Source organism: Halichoerus grypus, chromosome X, assembly GCF_964656455.1.
Source record: "Halichoerus grypus chromosome X, mHalGry1.hap1.1, whole genome shotgun sequence".
Classification (NCBI taxonomy): Eukaryota; Metazoa; Chordata; class Mammalia; order Carnivora; family Phocidae; genus Halichoerus; species Halichoerus grypus.
The window spans coordinates 130,162,955-130,190,834 of record NC_135727.1 but is presented as its reverse complement, the minus strand read 5'-3'; the positions used below and the strand labels follow the sequence as shown (position 1 = coordinate 130,190,834).

At 44.5% G+C, this 27,880-nt stretch overlaps 1 protein-coding gene across 1 annotated transcript in view; it reads right to left on the bottom strand.

Annotated features, from left to right (window-relative positions):
- Positions 1-4,914: 4,914 nt before the first annotated feature.
- The window catches only part of PRKX (protein kinase cAMP-dependent X-linked catalytic subunit), a 78,312-nt gene continuing 55,346 nt past the window's right edge, over positions 4,915-27,880 (bottom strand). Inside the window, exons 4-9 of the mRNA XM_036097816.2 lie at positions 26,276-26,395; positions 20,256-20,351; positions 16,460-16,517; positions 14,172-14,249; positions 12,196-12,344; positions 4,915-9,556 (exon numbers count right to left, since the gene is read on the bottom strand). Coding sequence (XP_035953709.2) covers positions 12,219-12,344; positions 14,172-14,249; positions 16,460-16,517; positions 20,256-20,351; positions 26,276-26,395 — 478 coding nt within the window. The 3' untranslated portion in view covers positions 4,915-9,556; positions 12,196-12,218. The remainder of the gene's footprint in view (positions 9,557-12,195; positions 12,345-14,171; positions 14,250-16,459; positions 16,518-20,255; positions 20,352-26,275; positions 26,396-27,880) is intronic.

The following is a 27,880-nucleotide window of genomic DNA, read 5'->3' as shown; positions in this document are numbered from 1 at the left end:
GGAAACAGTCAACAAAACCAAAAGACAACCGACAGAATGGGAGAAGATATTTGCAAATGACATATCAGATGAAGGGCTAGTATCCAAAATCTGTAAAGAACTTACCAAACTCAACACCTAAAGAACAAATAATCCAGTCAAGAAATGGGCAGAAGACATGAACAGACATTTCTGCAAAGAAGACATCCAAATGGCCAACAGACACATGAAAAAGTGCTCAACATCGCTTGGCATCAGGGAAATCCAAATCAAAACCTCAATGAGATATCACCTCACACCAGTCAGAATGGCTAAAATTAACAAATCAGGAAACGAGAGATGTTGGCGAGGATGTGGAGAAAGAGGAACCCTCCTACACTGTTGGTGGGAATGCAAGCTGGTGCAGCCACTCTGGAAAACAGTATGGAGGTTCCTCAAAAAGTTGAAAATAGAGCTACTGTACGACCCAGCATTTGCACTACTGAGTATTTACCGCAAAGATACAAATGTAGGGATCCGAAGGGGTACATGCACCCCAATGTTTATAGCAGCAATGTCCACAATAGCCAAACTGTGGAAAAAGCCAAGATGTCCATCGACAGATGAATGGATAAAGAAGATGTGGTATATATATACACAATGGAATATTACACAGCTATCAAAGAAATGAAATCTTGCCATTTGCAATGACATGGATAGAACTAGAGGGTATTATGCTGAACGAAATAAGTCAATCAGAGAAAGCCATGTATCATATGATCTCACTGATATGAGGAATTCTTAATCTCAGGAAACAAACTGAGGGTTGCTGGAGTGGTGGGGGGTGGGAGGGACGGGGTGGCTGGGTGATAGACACTGGGGAGGGTATGTGCTATGGCGAGTGCTGTGAATTGTGTAAGACTGATGAATCACAGACCTGTACCTCTGAAACAAGTAATACATTATATGTTAAAAAAAAAAAAAAGAGAGAGAGAGAGAGAGAAAGTAGTAGGAAGGGAAAAATGAAGGGGGAAAATCGGAGGGGGAGACGAACCATGAGAGACAATGGACTCTGAAAAACAAACTGAGGGTTCTAGAGGGGTGGGGGTGGGGGGGTGGGTTAGCCTGGTGATGGGTATTAAAGAGGGCATGTTCTGCATGGAGCACTGGGTGTTATACGCAAACAATGAATCATGGAACACTACATCAAAAACTAATGATGTAATGTATCATGATTAACATAATAAAATAAAAAAAAGTGTCTTGCTCACCTTTGGTTTCAGGTGTGTTTGTGTGTGGGAGTTCTGGGTAGTTCTGCCAAATGCCACGGTGAGGGTTTGAAAACCATGGCTTATGGGATCTCATGTTAAGCCCCAATGATGTTCAAGATTATATTCTGTGGCTAAAATTTTTTAAAAAACACAAGAAACAACAAGTGCTGGAGAAGATGTGGAGAAAAAGGAACCCTCATGCACTGTTGGTGGGAATGCAAACTGGTGCAGCCACTCCAATATGGAGGTTCCTCAAAACATTAAAGATAAAATTACCATATAATCCAGTAATTCCACTACTAGCTATATACCCAAAGAAAACAAAAACACTAATTCAAAAAGATATATGCACCCCTATGTTTACAACAGCATTATTTACAAGAGCCAAGATACAGAAGCAACCCAAGTGTCCATCCATAGACGAATGGATGAAGAAGATGTGGTGTGCGTCTACAATGGAATATTACTCAGCCATAAAAAAGGATGAGATCTTGCCATTTGAGAGAACATATATGGACCTAGAAGACCATTTCACTTAAGTCAGAGAAAGACAAATACCATGATTTCACGCATATGTGGAATCTTAAACAAATGAATAAAGAAACAAACAAACAAACCAAAAAAAAGCAGAAAGAGACCCGTAAATGCAGAGAACACCCTGGTGGTTGCCAGAGAGGAAGGTGGGGAGATGGATAAAATGGGAGAAGGGGAGTGGGAGATACAAGTTTCCAGTTAAGGAGTGAATAAGTCATGGGGATGAAAGGCACAACACGAGGAATACAAACACAAGTGTAATAGCGTCGTCTGGGGAAAGATGGCAGCTACACTTGTGGTGAGCATAGCATTAACGTATACAGAAGTTGAGTCACTATATGGCGTAACACTCTGTGTCAACTATACTCAAATCTTTTTTTAAAAAAGATTAAATCCTGAAAGAAGCATAGATTTCCCAAATTCAATCCTCAGGGACCACTCCCCTTAAGACAAGGGATAGTGTAGAGTTGGATTGGAGAAACAAAGAGATAGAAAATGCATCTAACCATCTGTTGACAGTGAAATGGGTATTTCCAGGGCATTAAAATGCATCTATCATCATGCCAAATTTGTCCATCCTGGCCTTTCAGACATTTGGGTCATTATTCATCCTCGGCAAAACTCAGCATGGTGCAGAATGACCCCAAGAACTCAACATCTCTGAGGGGCAGGTGCCCTTTGTGCATTTCCCACTTACTGGACTGACCTTGCTTTTTAACCTTTGCCTTCTGTGGGGCTCCACCCCCCACCCTTTTACCAAGGCACTGGTTTTAAGCAGCCTGAACACAAATTCTGATTGATTATTAAGAATTGTTTTCCGGCCAGTGGCTTTCCAAGACATTGCTCCCAAGGGCACTCTAAGAGCTGGTTTTGTACTGGGCTCGAAGCCAAATGCTTGTAACGAGATACTAAAGCCTGAGTCTTTTCTCCATGATGTCCTTGAGAACGAAGATTGTTTCGGGTGAAATTCAAGACCCAGGTGGGCAGGTCCCCCCCTTGGCCAATTGTTGGCTGTGGGAGAGACAGAGAAATGGGGAGTTGTTGTTCGACGGGCATGAAGTCTGGGTTCTGCAAGATTACGTTTCAGAGATGTGTTGTGCCTATAGTTAGCTACATCGTAATGTGCACTGAACATTTTGTTGAGGGTAGATTTCATATTATGTGTTCTTTACCGCAACAACAAAAGTTTATCTCAGCTTGTAACTTCACAGGTTACAAGATGGTTTCTTGCATGAACTTTTGGAAGGCATCTTGCCTGTTAAAATAGACCTCGGATGGGCTGACTGAGCAGAGTTTAAGTAGATCATAGTTTTCTGCCTAAAGCAAAGCATCAAATCCCAAATTCTCCCATGAATACAGTCACCATAGGTCTTCAGCGTTTTGAGTTTTATCTGGCGTCCAATGTTTGCATCAGAGGGAACACAGAGAATCGGGTTCTTAGTTTCTTTACCCAAGTCTTGTTAGTTTTATTATGGAAACATCACATGGTTCATTGGAGTGACAAGGAACCAGATGGTGCTTAAATCTGGGCTCTGAGATGTATGAACCATGAGATCTCAAATCAATAACTTGAGTCTTTCTCGGGCTCCATTCTGCTACCTTTAAAGTGGACAGGTACCTACATCTGGCAGTATTTTTAAGTATTAGATGATAATGGAATTGCTGGACCATGATAGCTCCATCTTTAGTTTCTTGAGGAAACTCCAGTTTTCCACAGTGACTGCACCAGTTCGCATTCCCGCCAACAGTGCACGAGGGTTCCAATGTCTCGACATCCTCGCCGATGCTTGTTATCTCTCATCGTTTTCGATGACAGCCAGTCTAACAAGGGTGACATGAAGTCTCACTGGGGTTTCAATTTGTCTTTCAAAGAGATCCCTGCACTCCCATGTTCACTGTAGCACTCCTCACAACAGCCACGATATGGAAACAGTGAATGAGTGGATAAAAAAGATTTGTTACATACATATAAATCTTCTCCTTAAATGTTTTGGGGACAAGGTTATCAGATCCTTTTAACAAAAATGCAAAATGACAGGGCTTCCAGGGAAGTGAGAGACCTGCATGAACAGAACGTGTGGTTTTAAAAAAAAGGAAAAAGAAAAAACTCTATGAGGGCATCCAAAAAAAGTCAAGGACACACTCCCTGGATCATCTCTATCAGTCCTTCAAGAACCCTCTGATTTTCCCCAAAAATGTATATGCACGTGCACACACACACACATCACTCCCTATCCCAAACCAGAATCTCACCACCTAAGCACCTACTCTACAGAAATTCTGGAGCTGTCCCTACCCAGAAGGTTTGGAACCAGACCCGAAGTTGCCCTTGCCTGTCCCTGAAAGATTCCCTCTTGCAAGGGATTTCCAGGAGGAGAGGTGGATGAGCTTGGTCACCAGGTAAACAGGCTCCTGTGGGCCACATCCTGCTATTGGGCTGTAGCAAGCGCTGTCAGTATTATCGATCAGACGGGTTGACCTGAGTGATAAAGGCAGGATATTTTTAGCAAGCAGCAGGTGACCTGGAAAGCCAGGTGTCAAGCTATGTGAGTAAAGAGAATGTGCCATCAAATAACTTATTTATTTGTAATGATGAGGACGGCACATTTTTAACAAGCCGCAAAGGCGATGTGCAAAGTCACCCTCAGGCATGGGATTAGAATCTGGCAAAGCGTGGCCTGAGCAAGAAATCTGGCCCCTGAACTGTATTTTTGTTTTAATAAAACTTTATTGGAACACAGCCTGTTCATTTACGTATTGTCTAGGGAAGCTTTTGTGGTCTTGACAGACACTGTGTATCCTGCAACATTGAAATATTTACCATGTGGCCCTTTGCAGAAAAAGATACAATAATACTGTATCACATACTTGAAACTTGGAAGAAGAAAGAATTTAAAAATTCTCATCACAAGAAAAACAAGTTCACAACTATGTGTGGTGATGGATATTAACTACACTTACGGTGGTGATCATTTTGCAATATATACAGATACCAAATCATTATGTTGTTCACCCGAAACTAAATTAATACCGCATGTCAATTATACTTCAATGAAAAAGCTAAAAATTAAGAGACACCTCTGACCGCTGAACTAGATGAATGAAGACAAGCTTGTCCCGAAACCGAAGAAGCAGACCAGAACCAGACGTCTTAAAAGATACAAAGTTTTATTAAACAAACCTGGAATGAATAGTATTATTACATAAATTAGGCAGCAGTAAAATCTTCCTAGGGTATATATACAAATCACAGTGATTTTCATTGTGCAAGAATTGAAAGAATTAGCAACAGACTGTTCTTCTTTTCCACATGAGAAGCTGGGACGACCCCACAGGGATCCCAGTGCTGGCTCGCCGGGGCGCACCGCACCTGCAAAGGCACTCCGTCTCGTGTCTGCCGCACCCCACGGCTGTCCCGGGGCCACCCGGCCAGGCTGCCCGTAGCACAGCACAAGGAAGAAGGAAGCTACGACCATTCTGCAGAGCTGAAGAACCATCTCAGAGGACAAGATGCCCTGAGTGTCAAAAGGCTTGAAATCCCATCTGCTAACACACACACGTAATGACTTTTACTTTAAATTAACAGAGGTGTCCACCAGGGAAGAGCCAGTGAAAGCACAACAGAATGCATTACAGCACAATAATTTATAGGAAACGGTGACAGAGCGTTTCCCTTTTACTACAAAGGACTGTTAAGCCCACGGGGTCTGCAAAGCAAAGTTGATAGGAAAATGTGACACTTGGCGAAACACCACTCCCGAACTCCACCGCCACCAAGACACAAACGCGCTCACGCACACACACACCAAACTACCCAAATACATTATTAACACAACAGTTCATGTGCTTGTCTTCTTGTTTTTGGTAAGTGGACATTGTCCACTGAAGGTGAAGTAAAGAGAAGGCCTTGTCACCTCCCTAAGAAACAGGGACACGCGGTACAGGTACACAGGACTTGTCTAACGCAGGTAACACCCATACTCTCGGTGGATGGACCTCCGCAAAAATAAGAACTCACGCATCACATCCTCAATCTCCACCACAGGAGCCCTCAGCGGCTTCTGTGAACATATTCATTTGGGGATGTAAAAATCAATCGGTTGGGGGGTGGGAAATCCAACCAAGTATTTTTCCTGCACTACAATAACCAAGTGGCTAGAAGGAGAATTTTGATGTGGTCCTAGGATCTGATGCAGCCTGAAGCACTCCCCGCGGGTGGGCAGCCCTCGGTGCCTAGAGAGTGGGGGCACTGGGGTCTCTACTTGATGGCATATTTTCACAGTTCAAGTGGTCCAAAATCTAGAGGCAGCTTAGGTCATACATAGAAATGGCAAATGCATCCCACGTCACGTGACTGTCTAGCGGTATTGGTGATTCTGTCGTTGGTAACAAGGGAGTCCTTAGGTAGAGAGTGCAGAATGAAACAGAACACTGTACCAGATGCTCATGGACTGGTGGGTGGGCAGGGATGGGAAGAGGAGTGTGAAAGCATCACGAGGACTTGAGCTGGGCACTCGCATCTTGTTGTCGGGCTCTCTCTTGACGTATCGTCACGTCAACAGCAGAAATCGAGATGTGCGCAGCACCACGCGGATACGTTTATGCCAGGCAGGGTTGTAACATATGTTCTGCAAGAACTGGAAGGTGGCCAACGCAAATGCAGGATATGCTGTAGTTTAATTTCCTTCTTAGCTTTGCAGAGTGCGTTCAAGGGGGTTGGTGACAATTCCCTTAGAAAAACACCACCCACCCCAAAATATTTCTTTGCAAAACACGTGTTTCCTGAGGATTTTTTTAAAATGGTATTTGTTTTTAAGAAAATATTGCCAACTCATAAAATTGCATAGAACAAAAGGAGTCTATCATTTTTTTTCTGATGCGAATTTTGTGAATATTTCCATGATGTTTCCTCTCATGACTTTTGCATGTAGATACCTGATTAGATACCTGAAAATTTCAGAGTGCCCCCACCGAGTAAACTATTTTTCAATTATATACAGTGAGTGTCCCATGTGTTTGAGACTCATTTTGATTAAGTCAGTCTTTGCATTACATCACTCTGCTTAATTCCAGTCCAGCCACGGGCCGTTAACACATGGCATGTGCCACCTCGAATATTGAAATGGCAAGACCGAGTTTAACACCATCTGGTATTCTTGAAATTCCTTTTAGTTTTTAATTTGTTTTGCATGGCTGATTGCCGATGACAATGTTTTTAAAGAACCATGTGATCTGTGCATTCCAATGTTGGCGTTTGTTGAGTGTGTGTGTGCATATCTGTCCAAAATTAAGGCATTGCATTTCATGCTTTCTTGAGGCTATTTTTCACATCCTATATTAAATCCGAGACAGTGAGAACTAAACCCGGGATTATGCACATGGGTCAATGTGTCTACATACAATGCTTTATCATGTTCAAGAAAGGTGTTTCATTTATTTTTATTTTTTTAAGCACAAGGCTCTAAAATAATAATAATTTATTTTTATAAGTCAGAGGATGTGAGATCTTTGCTTTCCCTCATGGGTTTTTATCTCAGGGCACCATCACTTTGCCGATTTAGCCTTATAACAGTCAATGATGAAACAGTTAAGAAACTTCAGGCTGAACCTGTTGCCCGTTCTGGTCCCCTACTGAATGCAAACAGCATGGGGATTGCTCGGTACAGACTAAAAACACCATTCTGTTGGAACATCCATCCATACAGCACACCCTTTAAAAATAATTTTTCTTTGAGTTACTCATTATAAAGAGTTTATTTTACTAAATCTTGTAGTCACTCTGACCTTACTCATTGGATTTGTATTTGAAGAGCAGGTCATGCACGAGAAAGGGGGAAATGTGCCTTCAATTTCAAGCTTGGGTGGGTGCACGTGTTCTTCATTCCACCTTCCAGCACATCTGCGTGCTTCGGACTTGTGAGTGGGATCTGGCCAAATATGGTAGGCAACCGCACGGCCCTTGACATTTTGCTGCTTAAAGAGATGTATGACTTTGCCATGCGGCGGCTCTCCACGTCCACAGACGTGCTTGCAGAAGAGAGGTACAAAGGGTTACATGGAAAGAAAAGGTCTTCCCAGGCACGGCACTGGAAAATAATGTCTACGATGGCCAAGAATCCACAAGGTGACTCAAGAACATGGGAGCTGGAGAAGCCTTGAGAGGGTGCCCAGGCTTGCCTCTTCCCCGCACCCATCTCACCATCACACCTCCCAGGGCAAGCACTGCTCCCATCCCCGCTGCCCAAGGAGCTGGACTTTTCCAGGCCAACCCTGGGAAGAAAGGAAGGGTACAGAAGGGGTCTTGGAGGTCTGTGTGGGTGTCCCTCTGCGGTCACCAAAGGCTCTGGCACCCACTAGTTAAGCGCACAGACGTCCCTGCAGAAGGTCACGGTTGAGCCCCACGACCAGACACAATGCAGACATGGCAACTCTGTTTGTCCAGCTGAGTCACGGTCAGCAGAGAATGGGCAACACCTTGAGATTTGTACAGCGAACTTCAGAATGAGGAAGAGAAGCACAAGACAAAGCAATGGATCACGGAGAGCATGGACCCCTAGGACCTCTTTACACGCCCTGTTTTCTGGGAAGATCCACATCTAGCCAACACACTCACTGGAGCCCACTCCACATCCGCCTTGCATTATGTCAATCCCAAGGGGAAAGCATTTGCAGGGTGCTCTTCATGGTATCTTCACGATCAGGTCCAGAGAGGAAAAGACAAAATCTCAGCCACCGATAAGCACGCCCTACCTACGAGACAAGAGTGTGCCGGACACACCCAAAACAACATTTACGAGGATAGAAACAAGACAGGTTAATTTCTACTATGCTGAACACTGACATCCTACAGCTCATTTGCATCTTATTTTTCCCACAATGGAAGTTAAAAAAAAGAAAGTTAAAAAAAAAAAACACGTTTGCATGAAGGTCATCCATGCAACTGAGCCAACAGTCATTTGTTAGCTCTGCATTTTGTTGGAGACAGAGCTCAACTGGAATTTTAATAGGTAGCCACTAGCCTCAACCCCCCCGCCGCCCATGGAGTATGAAATTTCTGGATGTGATGCAGGAAATTTCTGGACTGTGTTCCGTTCCTTGAACAACGTTAATGGCCATTGGTATTCTCAGACTCAAATTCAAACTGATACACCCTTGTCTTCCCTTCTGGCTTCAAGACCTAAAGTCACCAGACATGAAGCACTAAAGACATGGGATGTGGACCACCACATGATGTTTTCTTCACAAGCTACAAAATGCACATCAGACGATAAAAAATGCACACATCATATCTGTCTTAGCTTTTGTCCCCAAGAAAAAGATTCTTGAAAGAGCAATTTGGAAAATAAAAATCATAGACTCTGCCAAGTATGAAGATTTACATCACGGTACAATTCCTGTGCACCAGACATATGGTCTTTTTATACACACACACACACACACACACGCGTGCACGCACGCCATCTGTGGTTATAACCGAACACGTTCAGTTCAAACTTATAAAGTTAAGTCTGTGAGGAAAACCAAGATATCACAGTAGGTTCATCACACTAAGAGATAAGATAAAATCTACAACCAAACAATTTTCCAAAAGGTCCTACTGTGCAGTAGATTTCCAGTTGCTTAATGATGCTTAATTTCCAGTTGCTTAAATAATGCCAGGTCCATGACTTTGTACGGATATCCAGTCTCTTTATATACATCCAGATTTATAGAATATGGAAATGTCCTTATCCCGTGGACACAACCCTTCTTCAGGGCTGATGTGCAGCTCTGATGTGCAGGTTCAAATCATCCTGTTTGCAACATGAAATAAAAAAGAATTTTGTTAGTTTTCAGAATAACTGGGTAAGTTTTGTAATAATCATACTAATAATTCAAAAATAACTCAATAATACACACACAAAAACCAACTTTCCATTGAAATTCTTCTTGCAAAGACCCATAAGCACGAATTCTAAGGGGTGGGAAATGCTTAATAAAATAATTAAGCAGTGAGATGCCCGGGTTGGCTCAGTCGGTTCCCAAGGATACGCACCGCCTTGAGAAAGTTATTCCTATCTGCAGAATCTGCTAAAAGGTAGCCGGGGCAGCTGGGGGCACAACTCCTAACCGTGAATAGAAAACTATCCACTGATGGGGATGCGGAGAAAGGGGAACCCTCCTACACTGTTGGTGGGAATGCAAGCTGGTGCAGCCACTCTGGAAAACAGTATGGAGGTGCCTCAAAAAGTTGAAAATAGAGCTACCATATGATCCAGCAATTGCACTCCTGGGTATTTACCCCAAAGATACAAAAGTAGGGACCCGAAAGGGTACGTGCACCCCGATGTTTATAGCAGCAATGTCCACAATAGCCAAACTGTGGAAAGAGCCAAGATGTCCATCAACAGATGAATGGATAAAGAAGATGTGGTATATATACACAATGGAATATTATGCGGCCATCAAAAGGAATGAGATCTTGCCATTTGAAACGACGTGGATGGAACTGGAGGGTATTATGCTGAGCGAAATAAGTCAAACAGAGAAAGACATGTATCATATGACCTCACTGATATGAGGAATTCTTAATCTCAGGAAACAAACTGAGGGTTGCTGGAGTGGGGGGTGGGGTGGGAGGGATGGGGTGACTGGGTGATGGACACTGGGGAGGGTATGTGTCCTGGTAAGCGCTGTGAATTGTGCAAGACTGTTGAATCTCAGATCTGTACCTCTGAAACAAATAATGCAATATATGTTAAGAAAGAAAAAAAGAATAAGAAGAATGTAGCAGGAGGGGAAGAATGAAGGGGCGGAAATCGGAGGGGGAGAAGAACCATGAGAGACGATGGACTCTGAAAAACAAACTGAGGGTTCTAGAGGGGAGGGGGGTGGGAGGATGGGTTAGCCTGGTGATGGGTATTGAGGAGGGCACATTCTGCATGGAGCGCTGGGTGTTGTTCACAAGCGGTGAATCATGGAACACTGTATCTGAAACTAATGATGTAATGTATGGGGATTAACATAACAATAAAAAAATAAAAAAAAATTAAAAAAAAATTTCAAAAAATGAAGTGTAAAAAAAGAAAAAAGAAAACTATCCACTGAGTACACGACAAACCCCATCGGACGGCAAATTTGTGTTTCCTTAAGTAAATTTAACAGTATCTCTGTTACAAAAAGGCCCCAGTCCTCTGACTTATCAACGAACTGTCCTTCACTAGAAAACATACCATGTCTTCCATCATTTAAAGATGACTGGATAAAAATAACACATAAAATATTATGGGAAAATCATTCAAAATTGAAGCAAATGAAGAGAACAGAAAATAAAACCTGAATTTAGAAACCCCTTCTATTTTTAAAATTCGTAACTGGCCTTCACTAGCTTTGCAGGAGCTGGAAAAGCTAAAGAGAGTCTTTAAGAAAACCTCAGGAGAACAATCATTATGTGTTGAAAAGACTAAAACCCATCAAGCAGACATGTTCCATTCTCATCCACACGGCCACCTGTTTCTCTTACTGAATTTTTGTTTCCATGTTTTAACTTTTAGGCAGGTTTCCTCTCATTATCTGCATGGCAATACCAGCCGAGAGTAGAGGTTTCTGGTATACCACGCCTCCCTCCCTGCAAGGAGGGCTCTATAACAGTGGCAATTTGCACATGATATTGACCGGACAATTATTTCTCCCATTCCTCATAAGCACTGTTGGGGGGACAGAGGCAAAAAACAAGAAAAGTCAAGGAGTAGACATATCATCGGCAGTATCTTGCTTCTCTTCCTTCCCGCAATTTTTCTTGCCTGGGTGTCGTGAGAAGGAAAACCTGATTTAAGTGGTGTATGTCACCGAGCTCCTCACAGAACTGGAGTAACTGAAAGGTCTTTACTACCCACATTCAAAATCCTTCAAAGTCATCAAGTCATAGATTCCACAAACACAGAGTCATAGACCTTCAAAGGTTCCAAGAAATGAGAGACTCAAAAATCCATTCTTTTAAATGTCAAATGGAGCTTAGCAAATTCCATAGGAGGTGTTCACTGCTGTCATCAGTTTTTAGTGAAAAGGGGACCTAAAAAAAACCCTTTTGAAAATATTTGGTAGGTATCTATGAGGAAGCTGGTGTGGGACTCAGGGTTTCCAGAACACAAGAATTCAGGAATCTTTACCAAAGGGGCTGTGTCCCTGGAATGCAGGCGTCTTACTTAGCCCTAGATTCTCCCCCAGCAGGTGTGGGATGTTGGGGGCAGTGCTGTCTCCGGGCCACACCACGGCTTGAGTAACACACCCCAGGGCGTTGATGAAGCTGATGCTCGGAAGGACTCCATCTAGCTCCGCCCCACTGCTCGAGTTCCAGTGGATGAGGGAAGCCCCACTCCAACAACGCAACATCCCCTTGAGGTGAGGACACGTCAACCTCACCAATGCGTAATTACTAAAACTAAAGATATACCTCCCAGATGAGGATTCCTGTCCTCAGAAATTCTTGAAGACTTCCAAATCTTTCGGTGACACTGGAGGGGCCGTGTTCCAGTCATTCTCGGGATACGCTTCAAAGTTGGAGGTATCACCCTCGCCGCATAGCTTGGGCACAATGGGGGGCTGCAGGGCAGGGGCAAGACACAAAGGCACAGTCAGAAGGGAATGGTGTGTACCTGGATGGGACGTGCATCCCTTTATGTCTATGACTTCGCATACAAATGGAGATGGTTTGGGGGGAAAAAGCACAAAACATCGAAGTTGTCCTTCCTTTGTTTATGAACGTGGAAAGCTTTGAATTGGAGATACTGCCAATAAGCTATCCGCCAATGGTGCAGTACGGGGAAGGAAGGGAGGAAGGATGGTAGCCAGCCCTTGCTTCTTAAATTCTAGACTGGAGAACCACCCAGATTCCTTGTTAATGCAGATTCCAAGGCCTGCCCAGGTCTGAGTGATTCTGCGGTAGCTGGTCCAGTGGCCAAGAGCTTGGAAAGTCCCAGAGAGATGTCACGAAGAAGCTCCAGTGTTAGTATCACCGAAGCCAAGCCTCAGTCCCGTATCGATAAAATGAGGTCACTGGCATTGAAAAGGAGGTCAGCCAAAGGTTCCCGTAGAGGGCCAGCCAGTAAATATTTTTGGTTGTGCAGGCTGTAGAATTGCTGTGCTGACTACTCAGCCTCTGCCCCGGCAGGGCGAAACCAGCCACAGACAACATGTAAATCAATGCAGGTGGCCGTGTGCTAATAAAACTTTATTTACAAAAACAAGCAAGGGGCTTCGGGAGGAAATAGAGCAAGAGAGTAACACTTGGTAATGCATAACCTTCTAAGATTGATTTGGTTTTTGAACAATGAAAATATATCATTTAGTCAATTAAAAAATAAGTCATTTAATACAATAAAACACTTAAAAGCAGGTCATTGAGACACTGGTGGTCTGGGCTGGACCCTAGGTTTTGGGCTGGGGGCCAGGCATAAGCATTTTTAAAGTCTTTCCACTGATTCTAAAAAGGCCAAGGTTGAGAATGTCGTTATTGAAGACTCATGTCAAAAATACATTTCAATCCTGGGTCGCCTGGGTGGCTTAGTCCGACTGTTGATTTCGGCTGAGGTCATGACCTCAGGGTCGTGAGATCAAGTCCCCCAGCGGGTCCACGCTCAGTGGGGAGTTGGCTTGAGATTTTTCCCTCCCCCTCTACCCCTCCCCTGCTCACATGTGCATGCTCCCTTTCTTTGTCTCTCTAAAATAAATCTTTAGAAATATATATATACACTATATATATATGCAATATATATATATATATATATATATATATTCAGTTCAAAGAAAGGTGATCTAGAAAATATTCTCCATCTAATCTACCACCATCACTGCATAATATCCGTAAGTGCTGGACAAACACCTAATCTGTGTTACACCATTTACCATTCCCGATTAGAAACTGGTGGGATGGGACTCATCTTAGTCACAGTTCCAGTGAGGGACAGAGCCAGGTCTCAAAAAATCCAATTTTAAAATGTGGGGTCTTTTTTTTTTTTAAACATTTTATTTATTTATTTGACAGAGAGAGACACAGGGAGAGAGGGAACACAAGTAGGGCGAGTGGGAGAGGGAGAAGCAGGCTTCCCGCTGAGCAGGGAGCCCGATGTGGGACTCGATCTCAGAACCCTGAGATCATGACCTGAGCTGAAGGCAGATGCTTAACGACTGAGCCACCCAGGCACCCCGTAAAATGTGGGGTCTTAATCCATTACCTCTAGGTGTCTCTGTAGCACTAAGATTTCCACTGAAAAGGGATCTTGGCTTATTAACGATTTGAGATGATCAGCTGTATTATACAAATTAATTATGTATCAGCCATAAATAAACAAGTCAGAGTCAGACTCTGCCCCTTGCCGAAGACAGGTAAAGGATGCTGAGCTGACAGTTGCCCACGTACGTATGTTGTACCTTCAGTTTCCTTTGTGGGACCGCCTCCCAATCCACAGTTCGGAACCACCGGTGTCGTTTCACGTCATCCGCTCCATTCTTCAAAAGAAACAGGCATCATCAGTAGACAGAATTTTGACAGGACAGGGAAGAAAATATTCCAGAGAATCTCTACTTTACTCAGTATAGAATAAAAAAAATTAAATCAAATTTAAACAGTGTGCTATGTTTTGAGTAATGGTCCCTGGACCATGAGCTAGGAGGGGAAACGTATAAATGAAGGTGTTTGTTCTGTTCACTTTAATTCATAATAGAAACAAATCCCATCATTACTACTCTGGACCACACATAAAAGTAAGACTATGGTCAGGCTCCTGAGATAAAACAAGACAGACACACGGTCATTTCTGAGTCTGCCACCTGTTTTCGTCTTGACAGTTTTCTTTGGTACTTAGCATCCTCATCATACAGACCTGGAAACCAAGGTTCACTAAATGGTGTAACTGGCTAATTATTGTGAAGCTAGTAAATCACACGACTAGGACTCAAACCCATGATGTCCAACTTCAGAGATCTGAACAGCTACCCAGCAGAACCTTCCAATCATAGTATCAGTGTGTTTGTGTAATAGTAACGGTGTGTTAAGGTCTGTCTGCTTCCTTCTCGAGGGTGATGCCAACAGCCAACTTGCAGATGCCAATGGCATCATGGTCTTTGAAAATCCCTCCCAGGTGTTCAGCCTTTGACCCTACCCTTCTTCTCCCTTTTAACGGCCCTTGGAGCAACTTTTTTAATCTATTAAATGTTGGGAGTTATTAAGATAGAAACACATGAATTCTGTGACATAGGAAGAAGCCAATGGATCTGAATATAACAAAGTTTGTGAAATGTCACCTGGAACCTATGCAGAAGAACTTATTTGGAAATAGGGTCTTTGCAGATATGATTAAGCGAAGGATCTTAGAAGAGCTTATCCTGGATCAGGGTGGCCCTAAATCCAAGGACAGGTGTCCTTGTAAGAGACAGAAGAGGAGAGACACAGACACAGAGGAAAAGCCACGTGAAGATGGAGGCAGAGACGGGAGGGATGCGGCCACAAACCCAGGGATGCCTGGAGCCCCAGAAGCTGGAAGAGGAGGAAGGACCCTTCCCTGGAGCCTCTGGAGGGAGCATGGCTCTGCCCCGCCTGGATCTCAGCGGCCCTGCCCCGCCTGGATCTCAGACTCTGGTCCTTTATTATAGCAGCCACAGGACACAAATACATCCAAATCAACAGAGGGTCCTGAGAGTTTGGTGGGAATCAAACCTCACACAGAGGTCTACTGTGTCTCCCAAGACTAAAGCAGACAAGACCAACGCACTGCCCACGTTTAAGTTCCTCCATGGATGTCCAGAACCAGAAATAGCTAAGATGTTCCCAGATTCTCTTAGATTCAGTGGTGCCACAAGAGAACAAAAACATGCATATAAGATATCATACCATTTATGCAACCATCTCTTAAATGTATTCCCCTCCACATGAAAAGTTTGTGAAAATCATACACTATGTACACATTCTCAAATGATTAATTCACACACAAATGTGCACGCCTATGGTTATGGCACTATTCACAACAGCCAAAAGGGGGAAACAACTCCAATGTCCATCAACGGATGGATGAGTAAGCACAATGGGGTCCACCCATGAGTGTGACTCGGCCATAAAAAGGAACAAAGCACTGACACCTGCTAGCATGTGGACGGACCCCGAAAACATGATGCTCAGTGGGAGGAGCCAGACGCAAAACATCACTTATGGTGTGATTCATTTACATGAAAGCCCAGAACAGGGAATTCTACAGAGACAGAAAGCAGATTAGTGGTTGGTCAGGGCAGGAGGGATGGAAGGATTGGATAACAATAGCATAGGGTTTGGGGTTTCTTTTTGAGATAAAGAAAACGTTCTTTAACACGGACTGTGGGAATGGCTGCACAACTCTGGAAACGTATTAAAAGCTGTTGGACTGCACTCTTTCAATGGGGAGGCGCGTACGGTATGTGACTTATAGGTCAATCATGTTATTTGAACAGTCGAAATAAATAAGCAAAATACCGACATCTTCGAGATGATGGGTGAGTCGTTTACTCGTTTGTGGAGAAGAAGGGATGCGGTATAGACCCAGGTGGATTTCGCACGCCCAGACAACCAGATTTGAAATGTAGCCAACAATTAAACACGATCTCCGTGCCTTTGTTTCTATTAATGGAAACGTATGGTGCCAAGTGACGGGAGTGTCTAATGGATGATACATATGAAAACGAACACTGACCTTCATGTTTCCGAGGCGTCTGGTTCTGTCAACAACAAGCAATTTCCTAATGAGGTCTCTATTTGCGGGAAAGAGACAAAAAGAAGATGCATCTTGATACGGACCCAAGGAAACACAGCATGTCAACCACAATAAAATGTGCCCACCACGTTATGTATCGGGAGAGAGAATCAATTTTCATTTTGCCTCAACATTTTCTCTCAATTGTTTCTTCATTCACCGATACTCATTTCTAAATAATTTATGGAAAGCGGGGTTGGCTACACAGAGCAACAGAGTGAAGGGGAAAAGGTTCATTAAATCATTGTGCAGAAAACGAGCCTTTCAAGAGAACATGCGAAAAAATTACGTGCCTGCCCCAAGTATAGCGATATTTCACTTAAAATACACCCATGAGGCTGTCCTTGCCAAAGAGAAGACATCTGCTTTTACCAAAATGAATGGCCACGCTTTGCCCTAAGGGTCTACTTATTTATGGGATTCTGGCCGTACGCTGCTTGCTCTCCTATAACATGTGAGTCCCTTAGACCCTGCTGCTCCACTCATTCCTTCCTCCTAAATAGCAGGCTGTTTCAGAACACAGGCCCCTTAGGATTAGGCCAGGCCAGTTAGGATCTGACAGTTAAGAGGAGTATCAAGACATTCAGAGGACAGGCTAGTTCTAAGAATAAAAGGTAAAGAAGTAAAAATTGTGTGTGTGTGTATGTCTTTGCACATAATAAAAAGAATATATTATGTATAGTAGTATCTAGAGACTTCAAATATATATTGGAATCCCCCAGACCAATCAAAAGACCCATGGCCCAGCTTCAAGAAAGCCATGACACAACTTTACAAGACTAAGATGTACCTTATGCCCAGCCCCAGACTCACACCACAGCGTGGGCTCTGTGACCAGCTGGGAAGGCTGAGATTCCAAGGCCCGTGGCGATGTATGTGGAGGTCCAGGGTCCCAAGATCCCCGGTGCCTTATGTCTAGACTGTGAATCACCAAACACCACGCTCCTCAAACAATCCCAAATAAATGTGTTTTTTTTTCCTTCTCTTTCCCCACTATTTACCCCCCTGTCAGCCCTGTTAGTGCATATACTTAGAGCTGTCTATACTGGGATTCTAAATCAATGACATTTTATTTAAAATATAAAATCAAACCCTCACAAAACAAAAGTCCCAAAAGCAAAGGGTATGGATGTAAAGGGACCGTCCAATATGGCAAAGCCGTGTAGGATCTCTGGACGTGTCTGAACTCTGGGCGGGCCTGCAATCCTGGGACGGGCTCTGTAGCCATGGGCAATCGCTTTATTCACAGCGCCCGAAATTCTAGATCTTACTCACTATCTTGCCTGGCTTCTCTGTGACCACTGAGACAGGAAGAAACCCTGGTTAGGTATTTGGTCTACCAAACTGGCAACAAGCCCCAAAGCTCTGATGTCCTTTCAGCTGTCTAAGCTCCTGTAAGGAATCTCAGTGTCAATCCAAAGACACAAGTGCCCAGGCAGGAAGGTGACACAGCCAAACGCCGAGGTTGTGCGAACCAACAACAGAAGACCTTGAGAACCTGAAAGTCAAAATTCCACTGTCATGGCACCCAACGGCAGTGATTTGGATATGCAAGCCTCATGAGGGTCCTGCTTCTCAGCCAACTCAGGATGATCTAGGCAACACTGGGAAGAAGTGAGGTTCTTCTCAACCACCATCTGCCATCAGCAACTGCATCCAAGGATCCCAGGTTCCTGCTCTGGCTGAGCCCTCATGTTGGGAACACGGGGGTCCCAGGGCAAGAGAGAAGAGGAGCCTGGGGCTGCTAAAATGAGAAACATTCTAGACCAAAGGATAGCAGCGCTGACACTGCTGGTTCTCTCTTCAGAATTGACTACAAGGAAAAAAGGCGTAGGTAGCAAGACACCAGACGTAGATTAAACTTACGTTTGTTGTATTCCATTCTTTTCCATGGAACGGTGTAAACTTACTCAATATTTCATATGACTGACCTGAGCCCTTGCCACCAATGATGGAAGAAATGACCTCCGAATTTATGCATTGTCCCTTCTCTGGGGAAACGTGTCTAGGAAGAGCTGAAGTCATTCCTTGTAAGAGGAAGTGAATACATCCTCTGAGGGTCTGCCTAGCCTAAGACCTTCAGGGGGTCTCCACAAGGGGCTGATTTTGAGAATGCAAGAGACAGTCCACGCTCATTTTACCTGGAGCAAGCACACCAACAGCAACAGCTAAGCCACAGCTGTATACGTCAGGCTGGATTCCACCAGTGTGCACCCACGGCAAGCTGGCAGATGTTCACACCCCCTAGATTCACCCAGAATGTCAATGGTCTAAGGTCACCCATTGGCCAAGCTGCCAATGGGTGTAAGTAGATTTTAATCCAAGCAAACCGCTGGTCAATTGTTGGCACATACACAAGTAAATTTTTTAAAAAGTCCATGTGACAAAACGTCACTCAAGTCCAATGGGATCTGGACCCTGGAGGAGAAATTCTATATAATAGTTTTCATTTCTTTCTAGGGAAAATAAACTTTTGACTGCTCGATCTCCCTCTGCACCTCCCTGTCTTACCATTCGCGGGACAGAGTACCCACCTTCTGGGTGATTATTTTTAATGGAACTTAGTTTGTTTTTTTTTTTTAAGATTTTATTTATTTATTTGACAGAGAGAGAGACAGTGAGAGAGGAACACAAGCAGGGGGAGTGGGAGAGGTAGAAGCAGGCTCTCTGCGGAGCAGGGAGCCCGATGCGGGGCTCGATCCCAGGACCCTGGGACCATGACCTGAGCTGAAGGCAGATGCTTAACGACTGAGCCACCCAGGCGCCCCGGAACTTAGTTTTTTTGCTAGTCTTCTAAACTTGCCTGCTGTGTCAAACACAACACAACCTCTGGCCCAACCAGCCCAGAGAAACACTGTCTTCTACTTGGACGGAGAGCCTCTGGAGGAGTGAGATGACCTTCACCACTCAGAAAAGCGACTGGATGCAGCCAGCCGTCCCAGCAGCTGACCCAGGGTCATGAAACCAGTTTTCTCTGAACTCGCTGCCCATGGGCCACTTTAAAAAATAGCCAAGAGAGAGAAAAGTTTAATTCTTGACTAAATGCAGTTAACCACCTTGTGATCAGCAGGGCTTGGTGCACCCAGCACTTCACCTGGGAAATGCAAGGAAAGAACTAGAAATCATGGTACAAAAATGTCTACAAGGTGACCAGATGGACGAAGGTAACTGGAATGCCAAAAGCATTCCGAGATTTTTAAAAACTTTTCTCCCCGCTGTTACCACAAATTTAATCAACTGCATACCCAAAGTTACTAACATTGAAGCCGGAGAAAAGTTCTCATAGCAGGTGTTCATCAGCCTCAATTTTAGCATGAAAAAGGAATTTAAGAATGAAAATAATTTAAGCAGGAGGAAAAAGAGACAGCCTGCTAAAGCCATCAACACTCCCGCCAACTGCAAAACCAGCTAAAGGAGGTGGGGAGTTGGGAGGGACCCTTTTCGTCAAATACCCAAACGGCTCTCTTACTCAATGTGATTCACAAATGCCTTTATTGGGTAACTGTAAATGTCATTTCTCTCAAGACACATAAAATCTGGCCAAGAGTCACAAAAAGGCTAAGTCTCATTACAGTAGAATAACGACCACCTTTTCCCGTCTTGTGGAAAAGCTGACTGACCAGAAGACGTGAAACACAGAGCAGAAAGAACGGCAGTAAGCTGCCTGCTCTGTGATTTTCTTGTCTGTGATTTTAAAAATAAACACCCCCGACGAGGAGGGAAACAGTTTACTTACTTTACACTGAAATCCAAATGTCTGGGGAAATCTATTTTGCCTGCAAGGATTTTTTGATAAATGCCAAATGGGTTGTCATCAAAAAACGGAGGAAACCTGTAAGAAAAATAAACACCTATTTTTAGCAGAGAGCAAGCACGGAAACAAATCCCTGCTTTGTAATGAGCACTGTTTCTGCTTGACGCAAGCAGGACATTCAAAATGTCACCTCCCCTTCAGACCGTGAGCGAAGTTCTTTGTATTCTTCACATTTACGGCACTGTGTGGCACGTGGTAGAGGTGTTTGACAAATGTGAGCAGGGCACATGGAAGAGGATGGGTAATACTGTGTCCTATTTTTTTTTTTTTTTTTTGGTTCGAGTAGACTCTACCTCTATAAGCAGCCAGTATTTGAATCTCCATAGTAGATGAATTCACGTAGGTCACACTTAGGGAGCTGGGTGAGAGCAAGGCTGGTTCCTAACTCGTACCTTTAGGCCACAAAGATCTAGCACATTACAGCCAGCAGTCCATTTTTATAAATAAAGTTTTATTGGCAACGCGGCCATGCTCACTCACTTATGTATTGTTGTCTATGGCATAGTTATCAGAAGTAAAGATTGTAGTCCTAGCATAGAAACCAACAGATGTGTCTTCTCTAACACCTTGAAATAGAAAAAAAAAAATCTGAAATAAGCCAAGTAAGAAATATACTTAAAACTGCAAAGAGCTAGAAAAATAAAAGAAAATACAAAAGTTAATAAATATATGCCAGATACCTACCTACATGCCCCGAGGCACAAGTTGTACTTTTGGTATTTGCTCAGAGTGCTGAAGGCAAAGACCCTGAACTCAAAAGGACACCGCTAATGGGATCCTTTAGAAATAGCACTTATAATTCACTAAAATAAGCACTGGAAATATCTTAGAAAATGGAGTTTTCATGGGGTGGCTCAGTCAGTTAAGTGTCCGACTCTTGATTTCAGCTCAGGTCATGACCTCAGGGTCGTGAGATCGAGCCCGACATTGGGCTCCCTGCTCAGTGCAGAGTCTGCTTGAGATTCTCTCTCTGCCTCTCCCTTTGGCCCCACCCTCCACTTGTGGTCTTTCTCTCTAAATAAATAAATAAAATCTTAAAAAAAAAAAAATGGAGTTTTCAAATGATATTCTGATGGAAGATGGCAACTTTCAATAGGCAAAAAAAAATTTCCTGTTGACTTCAAATCCATTTCTGACGTTTAAAAAAATAAATAAATAAATAACCAGAATACAGTGAGTGCAATGGTGGTCTCCAAAAGATATATCCATGTTCTTACCCTGACAAAATGTGAATGGGAGCTTATTTGGAGAAAGAGGCTTTGCATTTGGGATTAAGTGAAAGATCCTGACATGATCTAATCTTGGATCAGGGTGACCCTAAATCCAACAACAGGTGTTCTGATAAGAGACAGAAGAGGAGACACAGACCCAGAGGAGGAGCCACATGAAGACGGAGGCAGAGATGTGAGGGACGCAGCCATAAGCCCAGGGGTGCCTGGAGCCCAGAAGCTGGAATAGGCAGGGAGAACCCTCCCTTGCCCCGCCTGGATCTCCACTTCTGGGCCTCCAGGCCTGGGAGAACATGGATTGTAAGCCACCATGTTTTTAGCCATTTGTCCTGACAGCTACTAATACACAGAACACACACATTTAACTCTGCACATACATTATAGAGAAGTGAAAAACTGAAAAACTAAAGAATAGAATATAAAATACAAAAAAAAAAAAGGAAATTAATGGGAAAGTTGAGGGAGAAGAGGTAGGTGAATAAGGAAAATGGAAGACACTCAGTAAACGTGAAAGTGTAGCCATGTGTGATAAAGGCATAAAACAGCTTTTGTTCTTACGTGACATTTCAGATACACTTTGTTTTTTATTTTATTTTTTTATTTATTTATTTTTTTTAAAGATTTTATTTATTTATTTGAGAGGGAGAGAATGAGAGAGAGAGCACTTGAGAGGGAGGAGGGTCAGAGGGAGAAGCAGACTCCCTGCCGAGCAGGGAGCCCGATGCGGGACTCAATCCAGGGACTCCAGGATCATGACCTGAGCCGAAGGCAGTCGCTTAATCAACTGAGCCACCCAGGCGCCCTCAGATACACTTTGGAGTGAGCCGAGGCTCAATGCTCAGAAGGCCGCAGCGTAATCTCTGAGCCGCTGCTTATTTGGGTTTCATAACTACAAGTACTTTGGCCACTGCTGCTTCTAGACTTACGAGCTACCACGTCCCGAGAAACTGCGCAGGGCAGGCCCAGGAGGAAAGGTCTATGTGCGCACAGACACTCATCGGGTCCACGCCAGCCGACTACGCCTTCGAGTTAATAGCTCCTGAGTCAACCGTTGCTGGTCGGCCAGATGCTTTGTCTTACAGTGGCTGGGGAGGTCAGACTCCGTTCTTGGGTGGCGGCCCCGTCTGAGGACAACTGGCTGTATGATTTCATCGGGGGAAAGGCGCACATTCACGAACAGCGCGTTAAACACCAGGAGAAAATGTGTCATTCATACCTAACAACATTTATGGACAATAATTATTAAACAAAGTGTTCTCAGGAAGCAGGCGTTACATGAGTGTATCATGGGGAAGGTATGTTAGTAGTAGTTTAACGAGCGGAAAAAAATGATAATAAATGAGCAGTACCAGATCTTGCCCGAAGGAAGAAGCAAGGAGAACGGGAATCTGAGAATGAGCCCTGCCCTTGCATGTGGAAAGTGCCCTAAGAAATCTTCAAATCTGTCTTTAATCCAACAGAATAGTTCCAGCTCTTAAACAAGCACTGAGAGCTCGTTATGTAAGTGAGCTAAAGATATCGAGGGACCCGGTGGCGCCCTGAAGGACGACCCGCTCGTGGGCATGAAGGAAGCTCAAGAGCTTCCTCTCCCAAGTTCACGCCAACTTTGCTACTGTTTCCATCATCTCTCCATGATGACCTGGACATATCCGTTCTCCCCACCTACACCTACCAGGAGAACGGACTGTCCAGAAACAGGCACATCGTGGTGGTAACGTCACGCTCCTGATCACCTTCTTGCACAATCATAGGAGGGGCTGGCCTTGGCAGGCGGGCACTCTGGACATCGGTTCAAGGAAAAGAAGGAAGAGTTTTTGGAAAGAAAACAGAACAGGGAGGTGCTACCGGTCCACCGTTTTTGACGTCTTCCTCAAAGACCCCCTCCTCTGGTTACGTGCGTAGAAAACGTAAAGCCCGCATCCTTCTGAGAAAGTGGCAAGGACAAGGGGACGGGCTGTGCACCCGGAGGAGGGCAGAGTGTAGAGTAGGAAAGAGTGCCAGGGACACCCTGTCTGAAGTGTTGACGGCTGTGATTCTCAATGTGGGGTCCCACGGAACCCTGGGGTTCCGTAAGTCTCGTTTGGGAGCTTCGGGGGGGGCTTTTTTTTCTCCAACCCCCCCTGACCGCAGATCTGAACGTGGATGCTGCAGGACACCTCCAACCGCTACCAGAGAAACATGGGCAGGAGAGGAAGCAGCTGCAGGGGACAATGAGGAAATTCAGAAGTGGTCCAGGGGAAGGCTGAAGTCTGGCGGAACTGCAGACGGAGCCAAGGAATGCCCAGGAGGGATCGGCGGGGCTTGTGGCATCAACACGGACTCGTGTCTCTCAAGATATCCCTCCAGAAAGCCTTGACCCCCTCCAACTACAAATGCGTAAATGAAAATACATTACAATGAACACACAGGTCCCTGCCTCGTATGAAATGCAAAGGTCAGCTCAGAGTGTTTTGGTTGGGAGTGGGTTTTAACGATTCATCATCAATTATTCTAATAAGAGCCTCATAACATATTAGATCCTACTTCATTATTTTCTATTCTACTCCTGATATTCTAGTATATTATATTGGAAATACATTATTGCTAATATTCTATGAGAATATTAAAAACATTCTATTTTCTAATATCCTAAAACAGCGTGTTCTAATATTTGAATGGATTATATCCTAATAATATTCTAATCATTCTAATAGTTATTTTTAACATAATAATCCTAATATATTCACTCTAATATGTACTAATTTTATTCTATATTCTATATTCTATATTCTAATTTTATTCGATTTTATTCTAATTCCAATAATTTTCTTAAATTCCATCAGTATTATTTTCCAAACTTGTATTTACTAATAACATCTCATAGTACTATATTCTATACACAGAATATATCCTACTAGAATGTACCGTAGTAATACAGAGAAAACAGAGCTCGGGAACTTCATCTATTAAGCCCTGGCCGCCAGGGTTCATTTATCGTTAAACAATGCTGACCTCTAGTGGTCAGTAATATTAAGGAAGGCAAATGTGCGGCAGGGCATCTGAGGGGAATCTGATGAATATGGGCACATAAATATTCACAACTGTTGTATCTTCTCAACGGATGGGACCTATGCGTGATTCATGTTAACCTTCTGCTCTGCTTGGGACTTCATGGGCTGGGGTGTCTATTAAGAAATTCGGTTCTGTTTGATTTGCTAGACCGGTCTGGGTGAAGAGTAATGGAAAAATACAAGAGACCAGAAAGATGATGGATGGATGGATGGATGGATGGATGGATGAATAGATACACAGGCAGACAGGTAAAGAGAATACATAGATGACAGATAGATGGGTGGGCGGGTGGATGGAGCGATAGATGGATAGATGATGGATGGATGGATATATAGATACATAGATACAGGGATAGATTGATGGATGGATGGATGGACTGATAGATCAAGAGGTATGATGGATGGATGGATGATGGATAGACAGACTGGGAGACAGGATGATAGATAGATAGATAGATAGATAGATAGATAGATAGATAGATAGATAGACAGATAGATATAGGGATGCACGCATGGATGGATGGATTGATGGATGGAAGGAAGGAAGGAAAGATAGACAGGTAGATAGAATAGACAGGTGATGGATGGATAGATGGATTGATAGACAAATGGATGGACAGATGGATGGATAGATATGATAGATATAGAGAGATAAGATGGTAAGAGAGGACAGACACATAGATGATAGATACACGGGTAGACAGTTGATAAATAGATAATAGACACGCAGACAAATAAATACAGGTTTTCACAAGACTCCACTCTGGCCACACCCTCAGTGCAGAAATACACCTCTTCCCATCATTCTTTCCAACTGAAAGGGAAGGTTTCCAGGCAAAAAGCTCTGGTCTTTCCCTGCAGGGAATCAGGTGTGGAACTGGGTCAGGCTTTGGGTTCAACTGGGAGTAAACTCCGAGCATCTGCCAAGCTCCCCAGCAGGAAACGGGCCTGAAGAGGGAGGACAAAGGACGAGGCAGGGAGGGCGGAAGGAGGTAGAGGGGCCGCACGTCCGAGGGCCCCCCAGCCAGTGTCCGGGCACCTCGCAGACCAGCTGCCTGTCAGCTACACCATCAGAGAAGAGCCTTTCCTCTGTAGGACCAGGAGGAATCCCCAGGTCTATGATTTCTAAGCGGGGGATGCTTGCTTTATGTTTCTGCTTGAGGAACATCACACCTGTCTGGTGCCTCAGCCAGCCTGGAGTATTCACTCACGGTGATACCCTGATACCTGTTCAACACCTCTGGGAGCTGCATGCGGGGAAAGTGGAACCGTGCAAGCCTCATGACAAGCACGTATGGGCACACACTCTCCTTCCTGGCAAGGAACTCATTCATAAAGTCCTAAACTGTATGCCATTTATTTATCTTTATCCAACACGTATGGTCATTACCTTAGCTCTCTGCCTTGCTCCAAAAGAGTCCATGCAGAAGATTGAATATTATATTCATGGGAGACAGGGATACTTAAACAGGAAGAGGTGCTTCCCATGTGCTTTTGATCTTATGAAAGTACACTTAACTGTGGGTCCCCATTGCCATGTTGGCATGGGGAAACCGGCACAGGAGGACATCACAGGTATTTGCCACCAAAAAGCATCGTTCTAGAAGCAGGGAAGTGAAGTGCCAGAGAGTACGTGTTGATTCTCCACAGGAGCCCTACTCACCCCGAGTGCATCTCAAATATCAGGATGCCAAGCGCCCACCAGTCCACGGCTCTCCCGTGGCCTTTGCTCTGGATAACTTCAGGGGCCAGGTACTCGGGTGTTCCACAAAGGGTCCACGTCCTGGGGACAGAGAAGGGCATAACAGAAGTTAGCGGTGTTGGGCAAATGCATGCGTCTCAGAAGGACTGAATGTGACGATGACGTCGGTGATCACGACGATGCCCCATCCCCACCCCCTGGACACTCCAAAGTGTTGGAGAGAGATGCCAACGTTGTCTTAGAGGACTCTAGGAACTGCATGAGGTGACCTGAAGCCAGGACAGAGGGTCAGAACAGATCCTTCTCTCGGGAGCCACTGTGGGATCACAGCCTTGCAAACACCTTCATTCCAGGGCTCCAACTTCAAGAACCATGGGAGAATACCGTTGTATGAAGCCCCTTGGTCGGGGTACTGTTATGGCAGCCCCGGGAAAGGCATGTGCTCCCCACACCGGCCACGCACACTCTTCACCTTCCTTCTAAAGCACCTGCAGGCTCAGACCCGCATGTTCTGTATGGCACACTGTTGTCTAATGGAATGGAAGCTAATTGACAGTGGGGAACGGCAGACATATGAAAATACAACTCTGGAGGTCAAGAAGATGGCCATACTGATTTCCACCTCTGTCTCTCTAGATGGCTGACCACCCCTCACCCGCTAAGACTCTGACAGATGAGAGCACGTCTCTAAGGAGGGCAGCGGCGGCTCAGAAAGAGGATGCTATGGGGCTTCCATGAGTACGAAGTTTAGGTCCTCCTTGTGGCTTTGCTCCCTGGTTCACAGGAAGGAAAGAGTCAAATGTGCAGACCACTTCACACCCATCGGGATGGCTGTGAAAAACACAGAAGTGTCGGTGAGGATGTGGAGAACAGGGATCCCTCGTGCACTGCTGGTGGGGACGCAAGCTGGTGCAGCCGCTGCGGGAAACAGTATGGCGGGTGCTTGAAAAGCGAAACCTAGCATCACCGTATGATCCAGCCACTACGCCTCCCGGTATATACCCAACGGAAACGAAAGGCAGGGTGCTGACGACATACTTGCACACCCATGTTCAGACCAGCGTGACTCACAATGGCCAAAAGGCAGGTGCCAACCCAAGCGCCCTTCAATGGATGAATGGATAAAGAAAATGGGGTCCATTCACACAATGGAATAGGATTCAGCCTTAAAAAGGCACAACACTCTGACACCTGCTAATGACGTGGATGAACCTTGAGGCCATGATGCTGAGTGACATCAGCCAGACACAGAAAGACAAATACTATAGGATGTCACGTGTATGGGGTCCCCAGAGCAGGGAAATGCAGAGAGACAGGAAGTAGATGGTGGCGCCAGGGGCTGGGGGAGGGGGATGGGGAGTAAGTGTTTCACAGGGACAGAGCTTCATTTGGGGAGGATGCAAAGTTCTGCAGATGGATGGTGGGGATGGTTGTGGGACATTACAAATGCATCTAATCCCACTGAACCGTGTACTTAAAAATGGGGAAGATGGTCAATTTTATCCTAAGTATATTTTGCAACAATCTTTATAAAAAATGCAGAGGGGCGCCTGGGTGGCTCAGTCG